At 37.2% G+C, this 23078-nt stretch overlaps 1 protein-coding gene across 2 annotated transcripts in view; it reads right to left on the reverse strand.

Annotated features, from left to right (window-relative positions):
* Positions 1-485: 485 nt before the first annotated feature.
* COS1 (6,7-dimethyl-8-ribityllumazine synthase / DMRL synthase / lumazine synthase / riboflavin synthase) overlaps positions 486-23078 on the reverse strand; it is an 86446-nt gene continuing 63853 nt past the window's right edge. For both annotated transcript variants that reach the window (XM_090002774.1, XM_090002775.1), the window contains 4 exons: positions 17440-17518; positions 3006-3052; positions 2715-2774; positions 486-859 (listed from right to left, as the gene is read on the reverse strand). In XM_090002774.1, the coding sequence (XP_089858900.1) occupies positions 818-859; positions 2715-2774; positions 3006-3052; positions 17440-17518 (228 nt within the window). In that variant the 3' untranslated portion in view covers positions 486-817. The remainder of the gene's footprint in view (positions 860-2714; positions 2775-3005; positions 3053-17439; positions 17519-23078) is intronic.

A 23078-nucleotide genomic window follows, 5' to 3' on the forward strand; every position in this document is an offset into this window, starting at 1 on the left:
TGTATACAGGTTTTCCGGTTATTCAAAATTATGAAGGTACCAGTTTTTCCCATATCAGAAAAGCATAGTTTTTCATTGAAAAAACATGATCTAAGAGTGGATTCTCACTAAATGGATCATGGTAAACACATCTAAGGGTTCAGATCTATCATAAAATACTTAAAACCTTTGGGACCGAGCAGAACAAGAAATGAGGCTTAATATATATATATATATATATATATATATATAGGGTCAGTAAAATATGATAACGTTTGTGTGAGTTAGGCATTTGCAATATCGTTATGTGTTCAACATGGTTTATTTGCTAGAAAGATACACTATTGGATCGTCTATGAGAAAACATGATCTTGGATGCTTGAATAGTTATGAAAAATTGAGTCATGGATTTTCAAGCATATCATCATCAGATGTTCTAGAGGTGGTCTCCTTTGAACCAATAAGTAGATCACATCCGTATAGTTAAATTTAAGAAAAAACAAAGAGACCCATGAAAATCTCGGTTCACATAAAACTTCTCATACTGGTTATATGAGAGATATATATAGATCTTCGCATGTGCACAGCCTCATAACTGGCAACCCTCTTCCTAACAATAGCATGCTCTCTTTCGTTTGGCATTATCAAATGCTTGGGGAAGTAAAATTAAAACTTATTCATGTCACTGGCAACAAACCAATCGCTTCATGAAAGTAATGGAGCAAATCTCTCTCTCTCTCTCTCTCTCTCTCTCTCTCTCTCTCTCTCTCTCTCTCTCTCTCTCTCAACAAATATAAAGAAAATGAGAATGAGGGCTTTCAGCAACTCCACCATAAATTTATCTCTTCAGGTGGTGCTCAAACAAAGAAGCCATCTCTATCTGCAAAACGATACCTCCGTCTCAACATTTTTTAACATCTCAATAAATAATTGAACTACACATTATTTCATTTGGTTACGCCATCCCAGGTCCCATTACCTGAACCCACACACACACAAATGAAGGTGCAGAAATACAAAATCGGAAATAAGATGGTGAACAATCTGCTTGAGTTTTGATGAACCTAAAATTGTCACCGACTTGTACTCCAGATTGACCCCTTATCTGGCATCCAATCTAGAGGGCAACATGTATTATCAGGGCAGATAACCAACTACCAAGCTAGCTACGAGGAGTCTAGGACCAACACAAAGACATAAAAAAGTTTCCTCATAGGTACTGGTGCATTCATGGGACTGGGTTAGTAACTTTTATGCAGCGGGTAAACAGGGTTCGGTTTTCTGAAACGGTTCAGTAGAAAAATCAGTGTGCCCAAACGGTACCACAGAAAAATCCCAAATTTTAAGGGATGGTTCTGGACACCTTGAAATAGGTACGTTTGAAATTTCAAGGGCAGCCCACACAGGAACAAGGAGAAATGACTCGGACAAGTGGCGGGACAGACAGGGCAGGGACAGTTTGGGTTTTGAGAACAGACAGATTGACTTGTAAAATCAAGATCTTCGAACAGAGAGCTCAATAAATCATGATTTTTGGAGGGTAGATACTAGACATCCTAAGGTAGGCTGAGTCAATTTCAGAACTAGAGGCACTACAGTTTGGGCTGAGCGATTTTACAAAGTCTGACTAATTTTCAAGGTAGGTCAGATTTTAGGTTTAGCTTAATTTGGTTTAGGGGCTTCTGAACTAGGTTTAGGGTTATGGAAAGGTCTCGGACGACTTATTGAGGCTAGGCTGAGTAATCTGTGGAAGGCCAGGGTTCCACGAGTTGGGTTTGAGAGGATCTAGGCCTCCAAAGTTGACCGCACAAAACAGAGTGGAGACAAGGCAGCAACTTGGTCCACTAAAGTGAGTTGACTCACCAAGGATCAACCATGCCAATTGAGTGTAGGGATTAGCCCTAGAGAGAGACGAGTCAGAGGGTAGGGACTCGAGCTAAAGAGAGAGTGAGACTCGTCCTTAGAGAGAGAAGGGGGACAAATTTAAAAGAGAGATGAGAGACAAGTTCAAGATTTAACTCAATTTCTTAGTTGATTTTCAAAGAGGAACAAGGCCTCTATATATAGGCCAGAAAGGGGCACCTAATGCCTTACACAATTTCATAAGCAATATTAAATCTAAATCTAAAACTAGATAAAATGTAAATATGAAAAAGCTATATTTAGTTAACCCACTTGGACCAAGCTAGAAATAGGGGTTTTCTCGTCTGAAACTGGTCAACTCCCTTGGCTTCCCATTTCCTTTCTTAGAGAGCCATCAAATCCCTTGAAACGTTTTTTAAGAGACTCCAAAAATATGGGAGGATGCCCCCTAGGGTTGTTCCCACTTGGCTCCTCTCTAATTTTGTCTCTCCCATTTTTAGAGACACCAGAAGGAGTCTTCCTTTGACTTCTTTCTTCCTTTTTTTAGAGAGGCATTCAAATCCCTCTACACGATTTTCCTGGAGCCCTGAAATAGGCTGAGACGCCAAGGAGGTGGGTGCCACTAAGCTCCCTTGGGCTATTTCTGGAGAAGGCATCCCACAGGTGGGTCCCACTTGATCTTTAATGCTGGGCTAGTAAGGTGGAGCCCCAAGGGTGAGTTCCACAAGTTGCTGCATTTGATAAATTGGATCTAGTTCTGGGACTACAGGAATTGGGTCTGCATCAGGTATATAGAAACCACCTACTAGAGCAGAGACAGATTCATTTTGTCTCTTTTATGTTTCTAAGTTTGATATGTAAAATGAACTTACAGCTGTTAGAGCAGCCTCTGAACCTTTATTTCCAGACTTTCCACCTGCTCGATTTATAGCCTGCCAGGAAAGGTACATGTTATGAGGCACAGTACAAGATTCTAAACTTCCAAAATTATTTGCAGGATGTTTGCTTCAGAAACAGCTTAAGCATATGTCAAAATTCAGAGAAAAAGCTGCTAACGAATTTCAAGCTATTACTACCATGAATAATAATTTTTTGACTTTGAACTTGAGAAACAATATACATATTTCCCACATGCCTTCTAGAGAGGGGAAAGAAAGTCCCACCTGATCCATATCATCACAAGTTAGGACACCAAATATGCAAGGAACCCCTGCAATCAACAAATAATATTTTAGTCACACCCACTAGCTTAGCATATGGATCAAGTCTAACTGAAGAGTTTGGAGAAAAACAGAAACAAATGTAAAATGATCTCATCAGTGCAGCTAGCTGACATGGCCAAAGAAATTGAAATAAGTCAGAAGGATTACATAGGAGAAATTAACAATAAATTTTTGAAATTTATATCAATGTTATAGAGAAAATGTAGCAAGGGGCAGAATAGTGAATATAACAACTTTTAAAAAAAATTAAAAATCACTTCCAAGTAGGTGAAGATAAGAAATTAACAACCAAAATTATCTTTCAACAACAGACAAAAGCTACAAGTGCAACTTTTATTAGTCTCCATACTGAAAGAGGGGCAGCTTCTAATAAAACTTATTAATGAACAACAACTAATCATCATTGTAGATTGTGGACCATGCAGCTCATAAATATGTTGCGCCTACAGGATAAAAAGAAACAAGGAGACAGCAGAACAGAAACCTCATAAAACCCCATAAATGAAGACATCTCAAAAACAGAATCTATTTATAAATGGTCCTTGAAGATTGTGGTCCATTAAACCAGACCCCTTGGTGAACAAAGCATAACTTAACAAGCCAACCATCACCTTCAACCATGCAGCTTGTGTTGCATGCATAGAAGATTCAAGTGCATGCAACTATTTGCATATGGAGGTTAGGATCCACAGGCTAGAAATATACAATAACAAAATACTGTGACTTGGTGTTCAGGATTAAATGCATACATACACATTAAGCTGGACATGATGGGTTATGGAATAGCATGTTTTGAAAGAAGTTACACTTATAATTCTAAATCCAGAAAAGTTTGGTGATCTTACATTGAACCACAATCCAAGTCAGAATGCACTAAAATTATTAACAACAATACCCGAATGTTAATGCTACTAATCTTCCAAAGGAAAAGTGAAACCACACCTATGTCCCTCTTCTATCATTTATTAAAAAAAATCATTTCCAAAGCTGGATAAGCATTCCTAAATTGGCAAAATAATTACCATAAAAATAAAAAGAGATCTCATAACTCAAATTTAATGATGTCTTAAACTGGATTTCAATATCTAACACTTTACAGTTGAAGTAGGGACAGCCACACTTCAACTGTAAAGGATCTTTTTTTGCTTGTTTCAAAAAAAAATTAAATAACCCACCAAAAAAGGATTCTAGTTATGACCAATTGGACTGTCTTTCTCATGCTTCTCTTTTTGTTGTAATTAACTCATTAAGAAATTTACAGAAACTTATTAAGCCACACAAGCTTATCTTAGGAACATTCATTTTCACATGAAATTATGAAAATAATATTTTCTCGGTCTAAGAGATTTTCATGGAATTTGAAGTCCCAACTGGCCCCATGTAACTCCAAATCCCATGAAAGTTTGTCAGCCATAATTTGTGTGGAAAACAGATCCAGGTCAAAAGGATTTTTATGGGATTTCAAGTCATTCCTCACCCCCATGTGACTCTCTCTCTCTCTCTCTCTCTCTCTCTCTCTCTCTCTCTCTCTCTCTCTCTCTCTCTCTCTCTCTCTCTCTCTCTCTCTCTCTCTCCAACACACACAAATCTCACAAAATGTAAGTAGCTTCAATATGAAAATTGCCAAATTCAACTTAGATCTGTATCAAATGCAATTGACATGGGTTTAAGATTGGAAAAAACATTTTATCTATTCAAATAAATACATTTAATTCTTCATCAGATGCATTCAATTTGGATTTTATGACTAAGACTGATACCGAATCTAACCCTATGTCACAGATACTCTATTTTGACTCCCATTCCAAATCCCCTTATATGCTAGTCATATTGGAATTCTATAAAAAAATAGTGTATCCATACCTTTAGTAGCTCCAGTTTGACTTGAGCCAAGTCTGAGACCTCTCTCAAATGCCCCACTAGTTAAAATGATAAACTCCCAACCTTTCCTAAAATTTCAGGATATCCAATGTTGGCTTCCCAAATTCTATGTTAATCTCTTGTGATTCATATGTGTCCCCTTTCATTAGGAAGGATAATCTTGCTAGAAATTGATTATAATTCAAATAATTTTTAACTTGAATTCAGGAATAGCACCCAAAAACCTTACCTAACAATTTTAAGTCCTGTAAAGCACACTCCCTCATGATTTGAATCCACAAGAGATAAAGTTTCAAAACCCCACTATTTCTAATAGTGGTGTTACTTTTCCTACTGATATGAATTGCACAATTGCTCAGTGAGCAAAAGACAATCCTCATTCCACTCCACACTCTGAAAAGTATAGTGTATCCACACCTGAGATAAACCATTTGCAAAATGTTTGCCTGATTACATGGAGCAGAAATGGCCAATTTTTGGTGTAAGGTACAGGAAACAAAATAAGTCTCAAGCAATGGTATTATAACAAAAGAGTAAAGTCGCAGTCTGCATAAGCATCTTACGCTTTTCAACAATGTCATCAGATCAAGTATGATGCAGATCAAATAGAAACAATGGACATATCCTGCATGTGCAAACTCTAATGTTGGAGACCAGACTGTCCAAGCCAGCAGCTAGAAACATAGTAAGCAAACCCGGCGATCCGACTCTGGAATCGTCCGATTGGAACGGATCGTCCAACAGTTGGGCCGCCGATCCAGCCCAAACCTGTTTTAACCTGGTTCGGGCTAGAATCATTCAGGAATCGCCTGACTCAGCACTGACTTGGCAACTCATCGACTCAGTGTTGAACCGGACGATTCAAGTCTGTTTCAAGTCAATCGGTTCTGAACAGATTCACTGGATCGAACCGGTATGCATACCGGTTTGTTCCAAGACGAACCGGCTTTAAAACATAACAAAGGGCTCGAGTCTCTCGACTCTTCCCCTCCTTACCCATTTCTGAAAGACTAAAACCCTATTCCGCTCCGAGCCCTCCCCTCCATTTTCGGTGACCATCACCACCGCCGGTGACCACTAATGACCGCCGGAGACGCTGACATAGGGTTCTCTCTCTCTTTCTCACTCTTTCTTTTCTGCTTTGCGACCCCCTATTGCCGATGTGCGTTGCGATGCTCTCTCTCTCTCTCTCTCTCTCTCTCTCTCTCTCTCTCTCTCTCTCTCTCTCTCTCTCTCTCTCTCTCTCTCTCAGAGGAGATGCATGATGATTTTTTTTTTCCATACAGTTTGTGTTTCCCTGTATTGTAGTGTGCACTATGCACACTTTGGGTGTTTTTCATCTTATTGTGTACCATGTCTATGTGTGTGCATTGTGGGATTGTGTGAATCTTTTTTTATTTTTTCCATTTTGCTGTTAAAAATATAAATTTACAAAGTGAGGATTGTGTAGCTTAATTATTAATATTTATTTCACAATTTTCATTATTGTTATTATGTATGTGGCTAGTTACATGTGAAATTATGAAGCTTATCTATTTTTTATGCAAATATTTTGTAGTTTTTGTCCTTTGATGCTTTGATTTTGGTGAATTTGCTGCTTGGGCCTTGGATTTTGATTATTTGCATTCATACTGTAGAAAAACATAGTGCTATATTCAATATTTAAGGTATTATTAAAAAACACTGAAAATTTTAGGTCCTAACCCGTCCGAGTAACCGAGTCGACCCGCTGACCCACGAGTCAAGTGTTGGGTGATCCAAATCTGAGTCACAGGTTTGCCAACTATGACTAGAAAGAAAAGTAAATGTAACAGTATTCTTGCAAGTTCTAAAAGTATACGCAAAAATGTAGGATATTTATGAATTTAGTAGTAAGTTTTGCAAATAAATTTATGTGATTTCTGAAAGTATATGCGAAAAAATAGGATATTTGTGAATTTAATGGTAAGTAAAGTTTCGCACATAAATTTATGCAATTTCGTGAAAGATATGTGAAAGCGTAGGATATTTGTGATTTTGGTGGTTTTAGTTTCACTAAAAATTTGTAAATAAATTTATGTGAATTCATGAGTTCCGCAAGAAATAACCTACAAATCTGGATTTAAGTGAGAGTTAGAACTAGCTGACAGTACAATTTTATCGCAATTACACCTTAATTCACAATTGTGAAGGGTAAAAAGGTCTTAACAATGTTAGATATTTGTGATTTTAGACATCAAAAGAATATCAAAAATTAAAAGGTTTTTAGGAAATCAGGTCAAATTATTTGTACAATACGGTTATTTTTCGTTGAATATTTGTGATTCAAATGTTTATTTTATAAATGTGTTCTTATTTATATTTTTATAAAATAAATAAATACACCCAAGCAAAACATACATGAGACGGCCACACAAAACCCAAACCCTATTTATCCTTTCCGACAAACCTAATTTTCAGTAGTTACTAGAGACACGTAGCTTCTCGCGGGATCCTTTCTTAGATCCAAGGAAAGATGGGAATATATTTGCTACAAGCATTTGTATTTATAAACGACTTCTGGGTTTTTTTTTTCCACTAGTCTAACTGCATAAATGTAATTTGCATGCCTTGTTTAATAGATACTGGCATTGGGATCACTAGATCCGGACAACAGAACAGCTTTTTCTAGCAATTGAAAGATCATTGTCCAAATATGTTTGGGAGCCTCTTTTTTTTAATAGGCAAGCTAGGGTTAGGCAGACTCCCACCAGTCATACAACCATACCATTGGGATTTGAACTTGCAACGTCCCAACACAAGGTAACGTGCACTCACTGCCGGAGCCCCCCGTTGGTTATGTTTGGGAGCCTTGCATTTAGATGGAAACACCGTTTCCATGTGTTGACAAAGCATGATTTTGAGGTTTTTTAGAGTTCCAAGATCCACACATGCTGTTTGGGAACACTTTTTTTCAAATGGTTTTGGCATTTCAAAGAATCAGTGTTGGCTACCAAACAAATGATTTTTTGGAGTCAAAATAGTCAAACAGTGTTGGCTTGGTTTTGGGCTTTAATAGTAAAAAACAAGGTGAAATTTGGATTGGTTTGCCATGTCTCTGAAGATGCCAACCGAACAAATTTGGCTTAGATATCTAACCGAATTCAAATCCATTGGTCTGACTTTGTAGAGCATATGACTTGGAATAATAGATGAATTTGGATTCAGCGTGTACTATTCTGTCCAAATTTTAATTTGAACCTGACATGATCCAAATTAAATACGTGTAAGATTTATTTGAATGGCTAGTTGGATATGATTTGGTACCCCCTTCCCATCTAACTCTGACCATATGTGATCATGTGAAGCCCTATTTGAACTTATTTATTGAAATCTAGCTTCAGACCAAGCATATCCCTTATCCAATCCGTTTGCATTCAAAGTTAACACCTACACCCAGAGTTCATGAAATCCATAAGACTCACATGACAAATCCGGATCATAGAAAAAGTGAGGCCCCACATCCAAGCAAAGGGCAGGATGGTTTCTCGTCTTTGTTGAGAGAGAGAGAGAGAGAGGTCGCAGTAACCTTCCTCAACCCACCAGCCTTGTCTTCTATTCCCGTGCTCAGCCATTGCCCCTACCAGGTATGCTTCTGCCTCTTCCTTTCCAAACCTTAAACCCAACCCTTCTGAGATAATGATTATAATGAAGCTTGCCTGAATAATGAACGAGTACGTCGGAGTTGCATCGAAAAACGGCGGTGCCAAAAAACAACCTTATCTTCAGTGGATGGGTGTTGAAATATGATGTTGGGAATGTAGGTGCATTGCCACCTCCATCCTTAGCAAAGCACTTTGGCAACACACCAACGTGCTCGGCATGATTGGTAGGAGCTGTCGGTGCACATCTCCTTGTGGTGGGACGTTGCAGGTTCAAAACCCAATGGCACGTTGAATAACTGGTAGTTGTCTAACCCCAGCTTGCCTTTTTAAAAAAAAAGCACTTTGGCAACAGTGGCTTTCATGGGCATTATGGAATCGGTAGTAAAACTCTAACACCCTTTGATGCCAAGATCACAGAGAATACCTAAGGCTATGTGTGGGAAGGAGGCATTTGAAGGGGCTCTGAAGGAGTTCGTTGAGATGCAAATACCAGATTTCAAGGGAAGCTGTTTTGACGGGAAATACATTAAAGCTATTGTTTGCAAGTACCTGTAATTCCTTCAAGGATTCAGGCTTTATACTCCTTTGATTCATTGTCTTGGTTGGAAAACAATTTATTTGTAATATGGAAACTAGATTAGCAAAATATATGAATCAGATTTGAATTGGATCAACACAGTATTTGGATACAGTTCCATTGAAGAGCATGATTTTAGAATTTTAGTTATCATTTACCAACCTTTTCCTTTTTTTTAGTTAGGTTTCTCCCTACAACAAGAAGCAACAAAAAAAAACACCTAAAATTTTTTGCCTTCATCCAACAGTATAATAGAAATAATAGATTTCTTTTACGATGTGTTCACATTTTACCACAGATTTCTGTACATGGGAACAAGAAGACAAAACAATATAATAAACACAACAAATATGAAACAATTTGGTGAAAAGCAGCTAAGCATAGAGAAATAACAAGAAAATAGAAAAAACAAAAATTAAGTCATCTCTTTCTTTTTCAGATTGAGGATGAGGTGAAAGAACTAATAGCGGAAGACAGATGCATATATAAGATGATGACAGGACGTGAAAACCGACAATAGAGAGATGAAAGATTTCTCAGAAGCAAGAACCTCCGAAAATCTTGCACCCATGCAGATCAGGTCATGCTGAAAATGAGCGTTTGACATCGTGGCCGTCTGTTTGCATTTTGGATGAATGTCACGTGGTTTTGTTGACTTTTGATCTTTTTAAAATGCAAATCGGATGGCCACGATGTCAGCATGAGCAAAAACGCTCATTTTCAGCATGACCTGATCTGCTTCCCCCACCAATAGCCCACTGGAATGTTTTCACAATGGGTCGTAAATACCTCCTCATTGTGAATGAATTGAAAAAGGGGAAAGTGAGGATTTGGAAGGTCTTGATTCCAGGCATAAGGATCACAGTTCCCTGGGATCCCCTCTTTCTAACAATACTCAACAGTGCTGGGAGTGATCTAACAGTCATAACGGTCTCAGATGCCCTCTCAGTTCCACTTCCTCCCTCCCAAACGCAGCCTAAATGCACTTAACTTAGAAAAAACATTTTTTCATCAAAAAATCTGATCAAAAGATTGATTCCTAGCCAATCAACCATGCTGAATCCATCTGAGACCTTAGGTCAATTGTACCTACAATCAATTGTAGCAAATATATTACCAATGGAGCTCCGCTTGTCCCGCAGGATCAGTTAGTGCATGCCACCTCATGTTGGGATGTTGCAAGTTTGAATCCCAATGGTATGGTTGTATAACTGGTAGGGGTCTGCCTAACCCCAGCTTTCTCTCTAAAAAAAAAAATTGCCGCAAATATATTCTAAAACTGAGTCGTTGATATCCCACTTTTATCAATTAAGTGGGTGCATGCCCTAACCTAAACTAAGCTGATTTAAGACACGATGGTGGGTGGAGCTACCTGGTCTATATCTGACTTGCTCCTACGGAACCAAGGTCGAAAAGATTGAGAAAGTCAGTCATTCACAACCACTGATGAAGGATTCCTCGAAAAGTTAAGGATTAGTAATCCTTTTTAGAAATCGAATGGATTCGGTCTTATACATACGTGAGGAAGGTAATAAAAAAAGAAAGAAGATGAGTTCTTCTTTCTTTTATCACTTAGGAGCCGTGCGAGATAAAAGTCTCATGCAACAGAGAATGGAGGGATGGGGGGAAGAATAACTTCAGTGAAAATTTGAGTTTGCTTGGCACAGCCTTAATAACATAATCATCACTTTCAAAGCCATTACTGTGAGACCCCATCCACGCTGCAGCTTAACGAACATCATAGTACTCGAACGAATATCTTAACTGGCAACCCTCTTCCTAACAATAGCATGCTCTCTTTCGTTTGGCATTATCAAATGCTTGGGGAAGTAAAATTAAAACTTATTCATGTCACTGGCAACAAACCAATCGCTTCATGAAAGTAATGGAGCAAATCTCTCTCTCTCTCTCTCTCTCTCTCTCTCTCTCTCTCTCTCTCTCTCTCTCTCTCTCTCTCTCTCTCTCAACAAATATAAAGAAAATGAGAATGAGGGCTTTCAGCAACTCCACCATAAATTTATCTCTTCAGGTGGTGCTCAAACAAAGAAGCCATCTCTATCTGCAAAACGATACCTCTGTCTCAACATTTTTTAACATCTCAATAAATAATTGAACTACACATTATTTCATTTGGTTACGCCATCCCAGGTCCCATTACCTGAACCCACACACACACAAATGAAGGTGCAGAAATACAGAATCGGAAATAAGATGGTGAACAATCTGCTTGAGTTTTGATGAACCTAAAATTGTCACCGACTTGTACTCCAGATTGACCCCTTATCTGGCATCCAATCTAGAGAGCAACATGTATTATCAGGGCAGATAACCAACTACCAAGCTAGCTACGATGGGAGATCTCAAAACGTATATTACACTGTTCTTATTCATTATTTTTTTATTAAAAGTCAATTATTGAGTTTTGCAATTCAGCATGCAAAAGCAAAGGCAAAAGCTCGCATCTACTCCTGCGAGAACCATCACGGGACTCCTGCCCCTGGAAACACATAGAACAGTACAATATAATGCAATTAAAATAAATGTGATTTTTGCGATGCATTTAAACTATATAAAGAAAGAGCAAACCAAAGCTCGAGGCCCACCAGACCCATGATGATTCATTTTGACCATCGGTGCATCGTATGCAAAAATCATAATAATATACAATTTATGCAATGATACCAACATTATTCCAAATGCACATTCATTCATACCAATTTAACAATGTGCATGAGCTACCACAGTCGCATGCATGTGTTCACCATTTATGTGAAATTGCTTTCATGAAATCACTTAATACACATGCATTCATTCATGATTCATAAGTACATGAGAACATTTATGCAGGATTGTACATGCTAAACACACATTGATTTCATATATGCACATGCACTTGAAACAAATCCATAAATGCACGATAATCACCCATGTCCCATACATGTAGGCATATGAAACTTTTCATTCATAACATATGTTAACATCCACACACATAACATAACCCGGATCTAGAAATTGAATTTCAAGGTTGCACACATTCATATCGTGTATGCACCTGGACCAAAACAAACTTTGCAATTGTAATAACCTCATTTTTGGGGGGGAATTAATTAGAATTTTTGTTGATAAAATACGTAAATAGGCCCAGGATCCACATTCCGGATCCAAAATATCTACTTATATAAGTATAATATCTTTTATATATATATATATATATATTTAAGAAAAAGAAAATAAGAAGTGGAAAATATGTATATATATATATGGACGTAGGTATATTAAGGGATCCACGATTGGATCCATTCGGATCCAACCCGTGGATCCATATCGCGTGGGTGGTGCGTGCCCAAAACCTTGGTTGGACTCGAATCTCGATCTCGGTCTCAGACCCAGACCAGCCCCGCACCCTACAAAAAAAAAAGTTAGGGTTCAGAGTGAACCCTAACAGAAATCGCAATGTGGGAGGGGTGGAGCGCAGCCGTCGGAGGAGAGCTCCTCTCTTCTTGGGCTTTCCCCTACAAAGAGGGACCCCGAATCCGTCTCTCTCACTCTCCTCTGCCTCTCGTTCTCTTCTCTACCCTCTGTATCCCCTTCTTCCTCTCATTTTCGCGCACGGCAGCAGTAGCACCAGCGCCAGTGACCTCCCAATCGTGGCAGACACACCCTCTCCTTCTCTGTCTTCTCCTCTCTCGACAGCGGAGCAATCGACGTCGGCCGACCCTTCTTTCGCAGCAACAGTCTCCGATCGCCGGTCTGAGGTACGGGCTCTCTCTCTTGAAATCGAGTGAGGAATGGAATATGGACCGGATTCCATACAATATTTTGAGGGGAAACCTCATCTTGAATTTCCTGTTTTTTTTTCTCTTTTGGGCTTTCAGTGGATCGAATCACATGGGGTTAAGAAAGCAAAAACCCTAAGGGGATTTGTGTAGTGGGTTGGGTTTGGCTACCAGACAAGTGGTCAAGGTTCAATTCATGCAGGCATCACTCCCTTGCTGAAGCAGACACCCAAGATAAGCCCTGAGGTTGGGGGTTGAAGCCTCAGAGTTTTATTAGTCTAGGACGACAACCATAGGTGTGGCAGGCTGAGCCATCTAAGTGCTACTGAAATAGCTTGTATTTAAAAAAAAAAACTGAAAAACAAAATCCTATCATGATGAGGATTTAGTTTCAGCAGGCTAGGGAAATTTCAGCTCATATGGGTTTAGGTTTCATGGTGGCTTTTTGAACCTATTAAGAATCTGGTTTCTGAATTTAAAATTGACTTAAAGTTTGATCAGTGATCATGTATCGTTTCATGAATCGTATGATGAGTGAAGAATTTTAAGATGTCTACAGCACAATCGTCCTAATCACTGATACATGACAGTAACAGTGCGCATCTTATGAAGTTGGATGATTGTTCCTATATAAATCTGTCAGAATATTAGCAGAAGAAATAAACAAAGAAATTTTATCTCCTTCTCATCTAGTCTTGCTTCTTGTATTAGCATATTTAACTACTCATTTATGTTTCCTTGATGTCCATTCTTTAGTGTGGGAATCTTGGATGTTGCGGTTTAGGAGAAACTGTAAGGATACAAAAACTCTGTGTGCGTGTTGTTACCCCTGAATCCGATATTGAGGTTCTTCTTCTAACCACGGTTTTAGGGTGAGTCCGCCACTTTGCCTGGAGGTGGTTTGAAGACACAGTTGTTGTTTTGGTATACCAAGAATGTGGCACTTGTGGGCGTAGGGCGTCTCTGGTGTCCCTGACATTAGATAGGTGGTCTAATGTTCCGAAGGCTATTTCGGTCGAGGGCTAAGTTTGAAACTCAGTAATAAAATACAAATTGTGTGTTAAGATACCCTGGGAACCTAACTTGACCTCGGGGATTTTACCCGTTTGATGTATCCGTGGGCAATGGTAATTAAAAAGAGGAACTTAAATTGTATGTATTTAATAAGGAATGCATATGGAAAAAAGTGTTGGATTTTAGATACATTAAGATGGCTAAGTCTTTTATGTCATAAATTCAAATCCAGTTTTTGAACATTATAACAAAAAGTACTTATGTATTTCTAAAAAATTCATGTAGTATAAACCTCCTTCTCTATGGTCTTCCCCAATCAACTTCCCTGACTGGCGATCCTACACCCGACAACCAATAGATGAGAAAGAAACAGTATACGATAGTCAGATAATTGAGAAACAGACAAAATTTAGATTTAGCTTAGGAATATATCTAATTTTGGAATAGAAAACCTTTTTTAAAACATTTTTGAAATTTTCTACTCCCTTAATCTCAAAGGATATCCCATCAATAGTAAAAATATTTGACCTGCTTGAATTACGACATTCGGATAAAATATCACCATTCAGTGTCATATAGAAAGAGGCACCTGAGTCAAGAAGTCAAAGAGACTTACCGGGGTCAGAGATGCCAACTAAAGAGACTGCGGCTCCGATTGATGGAGCGCCTTTGAGTAAAGGTTGAAGGGTTTAAATTAAGGACATGCTCCCGATGTTTGATTTTTGTGAAGCTTTGAACTCACTTGTCTCTTATGTAACTAAAGCTACCTTTATCTCGTATGGTCTCTTCAATTTAGGACAATATGGCTTGACATGTCCCAATTCACGACAATACAACAACAACAACAACTACGCCTTCATCCCAAAACAATTGGGGTCGGCGATATGAACCAACAAAGAAAATCATTATGGGTCTTCCACATGAATCCTTCTCCTCCATTCATTTCTATCCAATGTCATGTCCTCGGTGAGGTTCAAAGCATTCATATCCTTTCCTATCACCTCCATCCATGTCTTCTTAGGCCTACCCCGACCTCTTTTAACTAATATATTTTCCCATTTCTCCATCCTTCTAACTGGAGCATCATTAGGCCTTCTTTGAATATGTCCAAACCACCGTAAACGATTCTCTCTCATCTTATTTTCAATGGGTGTCACGCCTACCCTCTTACGTATCTCCTCGTTCTGAATCTTATCTTTTATTGTATTTTCACACATCCATCTCAACATTCCGTACTATATAGTAAAGCGGGCCTAATAGTCGTCCTATAAAACTTTCCCTTCAACCGCAATGGCATTCTACGGTCGCACAACACTCCAGTTGCACTCTTCCATTTCATCCACCCAACCTTTATCCTATGATTTACATCTCCATCAATTTCTCCAATTCATGACAATAGTAACAAATAATTTTCTTCTTCTCAAACTCATTGCCTTGTCTTCTATACTGCTCGTTGTTCGGTCTTCCATAATGTGGTGGTTTGTAAGCAAGAACATAGTTTTCTGGCCCAAACACGGATAGGACTTAGACATTATCATCTTTAGATGTCTTCTTTTTTAATCTATTTTCCTTCGTACTTAGTTCTTAAATAGTATCTTCAATAGAGGGAACTTTCCATCCATGAAGAAGAGCCGATTTAGTAGACTCAAATTGTGGCTTAAGAAGAGTTAACTCATTCCAAAGATCGGACAACTCACTAAAGTTTTCTCTAATACTTTTTCCTCCTTGAGTTATAGTGAGTACTTTGTCTTACAAATTACAAATTGAGCAACATTTTTAAGAGAGTGCATTCTCTTAAGATAGTCTCATGCTTTATTTGCTTGTTCAAATTTAGCAAGACTCGAGCACTTCTTGATATCAACACCACTAATGAGCCAAGACATAATCTTGGCATATTTCATTCTTCACTCTTTCCATTTTTTCTCATAGGAGGCCATAGCCTTGGTCTTTTCCGCCTCCGTAAGAGGTACTTCTTTTTCTCCTTCTATCTTAATTAGAATTAGTTTGGGTTCCAAATTTGACCCATCCACTAACCCTACAAACCTTTTCCGCATTCGAAGTGCTTCATGATAGAAGTCCATGTTACAAGGTTTGTGTCAATGAGCTTGATGGATTTTAGGGTGACATTATCATCCATATTTACAAAGGCTAAGAAAGAGAATAGAAGATCGAGAGGGAGAAAAAAAAAGAGATAAGAAAGAATCATGAGCACTCCACCACAAAGAGGCCCTCTCCAATAAAGAGCATGAATACACGAACGCTCTACCACAAAAAAAAGGGCACCACAATCTCACAAGCACTTAAATGGATTTTGCAAAAGAGACCTTATCCCTTCTAAATCTTGAGTGGCATGCTTCCCAATGCACTAAAAATAACTTGATCTCCAAGTTCTGATACCATGAAAGGAAACGAGATCCTCCAAAAGATGTTCACCAAGAACAATAATGTGGACACTAAAACGAATTTCACCAAAGCACCAAGAAAACACACACAAGCCACAAGATGAGCTCACACACAAACACCCACTAAAAAAGGCAAACACAAGGGATAAAAATAATATTTTATTGATAAATGCTCATGCAAGAAGCATACATATTGTGGGGGTTTTGCCTCCTATTTATACACAAAGTTGGAGCTCCAAAAAGGAGAGTCGTTAGTCCAACAACTCTAAATAATCGTTGGACTCATAATTACAATACGGGTTGACTAATCAACCTTTGTTGACTAGTCTCATCCCAACTAAAAAACAAAAAAAAACTAACTAAACTAACCTAGTTACTATCCTAGTTATATACATATATATATATATAATTATATATATATATATAATTATATTTTTAACAGACACTTCTTCGTTGTTGATCCCATGCGGATCAGCAGCTACACTTTTTTTAATGTATTTAAGGAAACGGTCGCATCGGCCGCTGATTCCTTATTTTCCACCGAAGGCATTAATGACAATTGTGACCGCCGCTAATGTCCCAGATTACACAAAACTGGATGCACTAGGAGCATCCGACCCTCGTTCACCAGCCATCCGCTCTTACGACCTATATATATTATACAACATAGATATGCCTTATGTTCAATGCTATGTAATTTTATGATATTTTACATTGAATTACACACTTATGCTTAATTCATAATTACAATCACATTCTTGATACTAATTTAACCATTTACTGTAATGTTTATGCTTTTCTTGATATTTTGTTTTCTTCGTCCTGCCTAGGCCGACTAGTCCTTTTTGGGGTTGTCCGCCTAGGCACTGACTAGCGCTTTTGACAACTAAGCCAGAGACTTCAACTTCAGTTTATGCAAGCGCATAACATGAGACACAGGCTATTCATTTAAATAAAGGCAAGTAAATTTTAGGAAAAAAAATAATAGCAACGGAGGTTCTTCTAAATCCTGGCTCAAGCATCCATTCTGACAATGAGTATGATAACTGAACTATAACAAGTATATAACACCACCAACAGAAACACTTTCCAAACTATGACCTGAATGCAGACTAGCTGAAAGCACGCCAGATGCAGCTGAATTTGCAACAGCATCATAGTGTGAAGTATCACCTCGTACCTATTTTGGAAAAATGAGAAAAAGTAAACCTTAGATTAACAAGAATAAGATGTCAATCCCTTGAATACATAAATTTGGAAACAACTAAAACATAATTAATCAATTACATGCTTATCAACTGTATACATAAAGATGATGACTGGCACCTAGCTTTCAATCTTATAAGGAAAGAGCTCACATTATTTCCTAATCACCATGAAGAACAAAGGCAGAGGAAGTGAAAAGTATGTATGAAAAGAAAATACTAAATCATCATCATCAATATGATGAGACAAACATCGCCTGGGATTGAAAGTACATGAAAGAGACATGGGATTTCAAGGAATTACACATTGTTGTAAAGAAAACCAGAAGCTTAAGCTCAAATAATGTGTGTGTATATATATAGCAGCCATATGGACTTGGTGTAACATAGCGAAGTGGACACATTATGTACTACATGCACCATTTCAGATACTCAATCTTCACAATCATAGATATGCTCTAAAGGTGAGTATTATAAAAGCAGAAAGAAAGAAACATAAAGATAAAAGAAAAGATAAGACAAGACAATGACGAGCCCTGCTATAAATAAATAAATAAATATTTTTTATTGTTTGTTTGTTTATGCATTCCACAGTTCAACCACCAGAGTCTTGAGGATAAATGCAGAATCAAACAGTTGTTAACTAGTCTATTGATTTGACAAGGATGTATCTTTGTTACAGAACCAAATAAAGTATTTCATGCCTTTTTACCAAGGGAAATGTTCTAGTCAAGAACCATTTTCATTAGGACCCTTGTCAGTGTAAGAAGATGAGTTCTTGGATCACCACCAAACAACACTTCAAAGATCTCAAACTAAAGTGTTGAGAAAGAACACTCACAAGAACCACAAAGGTTCATACAAAATACCCAAAAAAGAGTATGCAACAACAAAGAGAAAAATATATATATTATTGATTGAGAATCTCACTAGAGAAAGCATTACATTATGAGAGGGCAAAGCCCCATATTTATGCACAATGAATGGGCTTGGAGGAGGGAGTCGTTGGGCTTTATGAGGGGGCAAAGCCCCATATTTATACACAATGAATGGGCCTGGAGGAGGGAGTCGTTGGGCTTCCAACGGCCCTAAATAGAGTCGTTGGGAGCCCAACGTCTCTTTGTCTTTTTGACTAAGTCAAATATTGACTAGTCAAAAAGACTATAAAGTAAAAGTAATGACAAAAATATCATATTCTAACTAAACTAGGCCTATGCTAACTAAAGTAAAAATAAAATAACAAAGATTCCTAGTTAGCCTAGGTTATTACATATAATTTAATACTCCTCAAACTTACGGTTGGATAACCAAAAGTTTGTCTAAGAGAAAGTAAAATTGAAAAGCAACGAGAGGTTTGATAAAGAATTCTGCCATTTGATATTCTGAAGAAACATAGGGAAGATCAATGGTGCCATGTAGAAATTCATTTCGTACATAGTGACAATCCATCTCGAGTTCGTGGAATGTCCGATTGCTGGCGATGTAAATAGAACTTTTGTTGTCGTGATGCTTCTGTGCTCTGAATACCCATGTCATGAAGCAAGCGTCTTAGTTAGACAATTTTCATAGTGGTTATGGCCATAGCTATGTACTTGGCTTTAGTTGATGAGATGGAGACTTTTTGTTGCTTCTTACACCTCCAAGAGATCAATGATTCACCTAAAAATACATAAAAAACAGTAGTTGTGTGTCGATTATTGGGATCACCTCCCCAATCTGCATTAGTATAAGCAATTAGATCTAAGAAGGAAGAAACATACAAGAAAAGTCCTTAAAAAGTGAAGGATAATACGTAAAACAGCTCTCATATGAACAATGGTAGGAGCATACTGAAATTGGCTTACTGTGTAAACGGCATGAGCAATGTCAGGTCTTGTAATTGAGAGATAAGACAGACACTGCCCCGACAAGTTGTCTCTAAGGTGTTAGATTTTCAAGTGGTTCTCCATCATCAATCTTGATTTTGATAATTATAACTTCGGGAGTGTCGACCTATTTTTCATGTCAACAATATCTAGAGCAAATTTAGATTGAGTTAGTAAATAGCCTCTAGAGGAATAGGCAACTTTTATACCAAGAAAGAATTTTAAAAAACCCAAATCACTCATTTCAAAGTATATTTTGAGAAAATTTTTAATGTTGTCAACTCCCTATTTATCCATACAAAGCCTTATTTAAACGAAAAGCATTTCCTTTAGGAATATTAATGTCAGGTGGCGGTTCCATATACACTTCTTCGGCTAAGCTTTTATTGAGAAATGCATTTTTGACATCCATTTGATATATATGTCATTTATTTACAGAGCCAAGAGCTACTAAGGTCCTAACTATGGTCATTCTAGCGACTGGAGCAAAGGTCTCTTCATAGTTTATTCCATACTCTTAGGAATAGCCTTTGGCAACTAATCGGTCCTTAAACCTTTCAAGTGTTCCGTCACTCTTGGTTTTAACTTTATACACCCATCGACAACCTATAGGCTTTTTGCCTGGCGGAATATCTTGAATAGTCCAAGTATTCGCCTTTTCTAAGGCATTTAATTGTGTTGTCATTGCTTCGACCCATTCAGATTGTTCCTTTGTTGCAGCATAGTTAGAAGGCTCTATGTAGGAATGTATTAAAGCAATGTAGGCTTGATACTTCGGTGAAAATGACTCATAAGACAAATTTTTCGGAGACTTTTGACACTCTAGATGACCTTGTTTATATTTGTTCATGTTCTTTAGTATATTTTGCGAGAGCACATAGTTGTTCTAAATTACCACGCCTAGAGTATTGAATACAATCTTGATATCACGAAATGATTTTGTACTTATCATGTCATTTTGATCTTCTTGGCTTTCATCAATATCACCTTTATCAATTTTTAGAACCAAGTCCAATAAAAAAGAATACTCATCTATTTCCTTAGAATTCTCATTCTCAAAGAACTTTCATTTTCCAAAAAAGATACATTTCTAACCACATAACTTTTTAGTTTTTAAATTAAAGCATCTATAGCCTTTTTTGTGATTTGCATATCCTAAAAAAATACAAGGAATAGCACGAGGAGAGAGTTTGTCATTTTTGTCGGAAAAAACAAAACACTTGCACTCAAAAACCTTTAACCTAGAATAATCTGAAATTTGTTTGAAAATTTTTTCAACAAGAGATATATTATTTAATGAAAATGATAGAAATATGTTAATAAGATAAACTGCCGTTAGAGTGGCTTCAACCCAAAAGGTTTTTGGTACTTAATGTGTAACAAGTAAAGTTTTTATTGTCTCTATAATATGCCTATGCTTTCTTTCTGCTAAGCCATTTTGTTTAAGGGTATAAGGACATGATCTTTTATGTATGATACTGTGTAGATTCAAATAATCATTAAATTCTTTTGATAAAAAGTATTTCCCTAATCGGTGCGCAAGATTAAAATATCATTCTTAAATTGATTTTTGACTAGATTATGAAATATTTAAAAGTGCGAGAAAACTGCAGATTTATGCTTAAGAAAATAGATCCAAGTGTGTCTTGTAAAATCATCAACCAAAATTACATAATACATAAAGCCACATTCTGATATAACAGATGCGGGTCTCCGTACATCCGAATGTATTAACTCAAGTGGTCGAGAAGAGACAAAGGTTCTTTCTTGAAAAGGTAATATCTTCATTTTACCAAGAATACATTTTTCACATGTAAGTTTTCAAAATTACAAAAATTTTCCATCTTTGGAAAGAACTGGATCTTGGATACACTAGGATGGCCAAGTCTCTTGTGTCGTAGATCCAAGTTCATTTTCTAAACATTACAACATAATATATTCTTCGGTATTTTTTAAAAATTCATGTAGTATACGACTCCTTCTTTATGTCCTTCCCTAATCAACTTTCCTGACTGGTGATCCTGCACTCGACAACCATGAGAGGAGAATGAAACTTTACATCCATGGTCAGATAATTGAAAGACAAATAAAAGATTTAGGTTAAGTTTAGGAATATATCTAATTTGTGGAATACAAAAATCTTTTGACTTTTGAGAAGTATTTTCAAAATTTCTTATTTTTTTTATTTCAAGATATGTTTCTTCAGCGGTAAAAACATTTGACCCACTTGAGTTATGACATTCGGATAACATATCAATATTTGGTGTCATGAAAAGAGGCATCGGAGTCAAGAGGCCCAAGAGATTTACCAGGATCAAAGATGCTGCCGGAAGAGAGCGGCCCTAGTGGATGAAGATGCTCGTTTTAGTAGAGGTTGAAGTGTCTCCACTAATTGTGTTAAGGACATGCTTTCAATGGATGGTTCGCTTGATTCTTGTGGAGGTCCAACGAAGGCAACCTTCTTTTGATAGGGTTTCTTCAATTTCGTACAATAAGTTTTCACATGCCTCGGTTCTCGGTAATAGTAACAAATGACTTTTCTTTTCAAATTCATTTTCTTGGTTCTCATCATTTGTCCTCCCATAGTGTGGAAGTTTGTATGTACGAACATAGTTTCCCAATCTAGATATGGCTAGAACCGAGTCATCATCACACTTGGAGATTCTCTTCTTAAGCTTATTCTCTTCCATGCTTAATTCTTCTATCGTGTCTTTTATTGAAGGAATCTTCCCTCGATGAAGAATGGATTTGGTTGATTCAAATTCCGATCTTAATCTATTAATAAATTGGAAAAATACTCCATATTTATTTGATTTTGACAGAGTTCTATGTCTTTTGGATAATGCCACTTTGGTTCAAGAAGAGTCAATTATTCTCATAATTCGGACAAGCTATTATAGTACTCTTTAATGCTCTTGTCCCCTTGAACCATATTTCATACTTTATCTTGTAAATCGCACACATGTGCAATGTCTTAAAAGAATACATTCAATTAAGATAGTCTCAAGCATTGTTTGCATGTTCAAATTTTGCAAGACTTGAACATTTTTTTATATTGACACTACTAATGAGCCAAGACATAATTTTGGCATGTCCCATTCTCCATTCCTTCTACTTTTTTTCGTAAGTGGTAATAGCTTTGTTTTTCTCAACCTCCGTAAGAGGTATCTCTTTCTCACCTTCTATCTTTGTAAGAATTAGTTTGGGTTCCGAAACGGTCTCATCCACTAATCCCCACAGCCCCTTTCCCCATATAAGGTGTTGAAATATAACCAATGTAATATATATAAATATTTTTCTTTTTCCTTTCTTTGCCTTTTTTCTTTTTATTATTTTTGGGTCTCTAGTTCACATGGAACTAGACCCAACTTTATTAGTCAAGTGCACGCTTTCATTTAAAGCACTGCATGATTCCATTCATTATGCATAATCATGTCAATTGCATACTTTGATTATGTACATATATTCACGTCAATGCATGTTTTTTTTAGTATACATATTCATGTCAATGCATCCGCCATTCACGATTCACACATGTGAACATTCATGCAACTGCACGCATGTAAACCCGCATAAATTTCATGCATACACGTACGCTATAAACAAGCTTTATAATCAGATCTAAAAATCTGTATACACATTCAATTTGATTCCTCAGGTTTACACACGT

This window comes from Nuphar pumila, chromosome 4 (assembly GCF_984573655.1).
Source record: "Nuphar pumila chromosome 4, dmNupPumi1.hap1.1, whole genome shotgun sequence".
Taxonomy (NCBI): domain Eukaryota; kingdom Viridiplantae; phylum Streptophyta; class Magnoliopsida; order Nymphaeales; family Nymphaeaceae; genus Nuphar; species Nuphar pumila.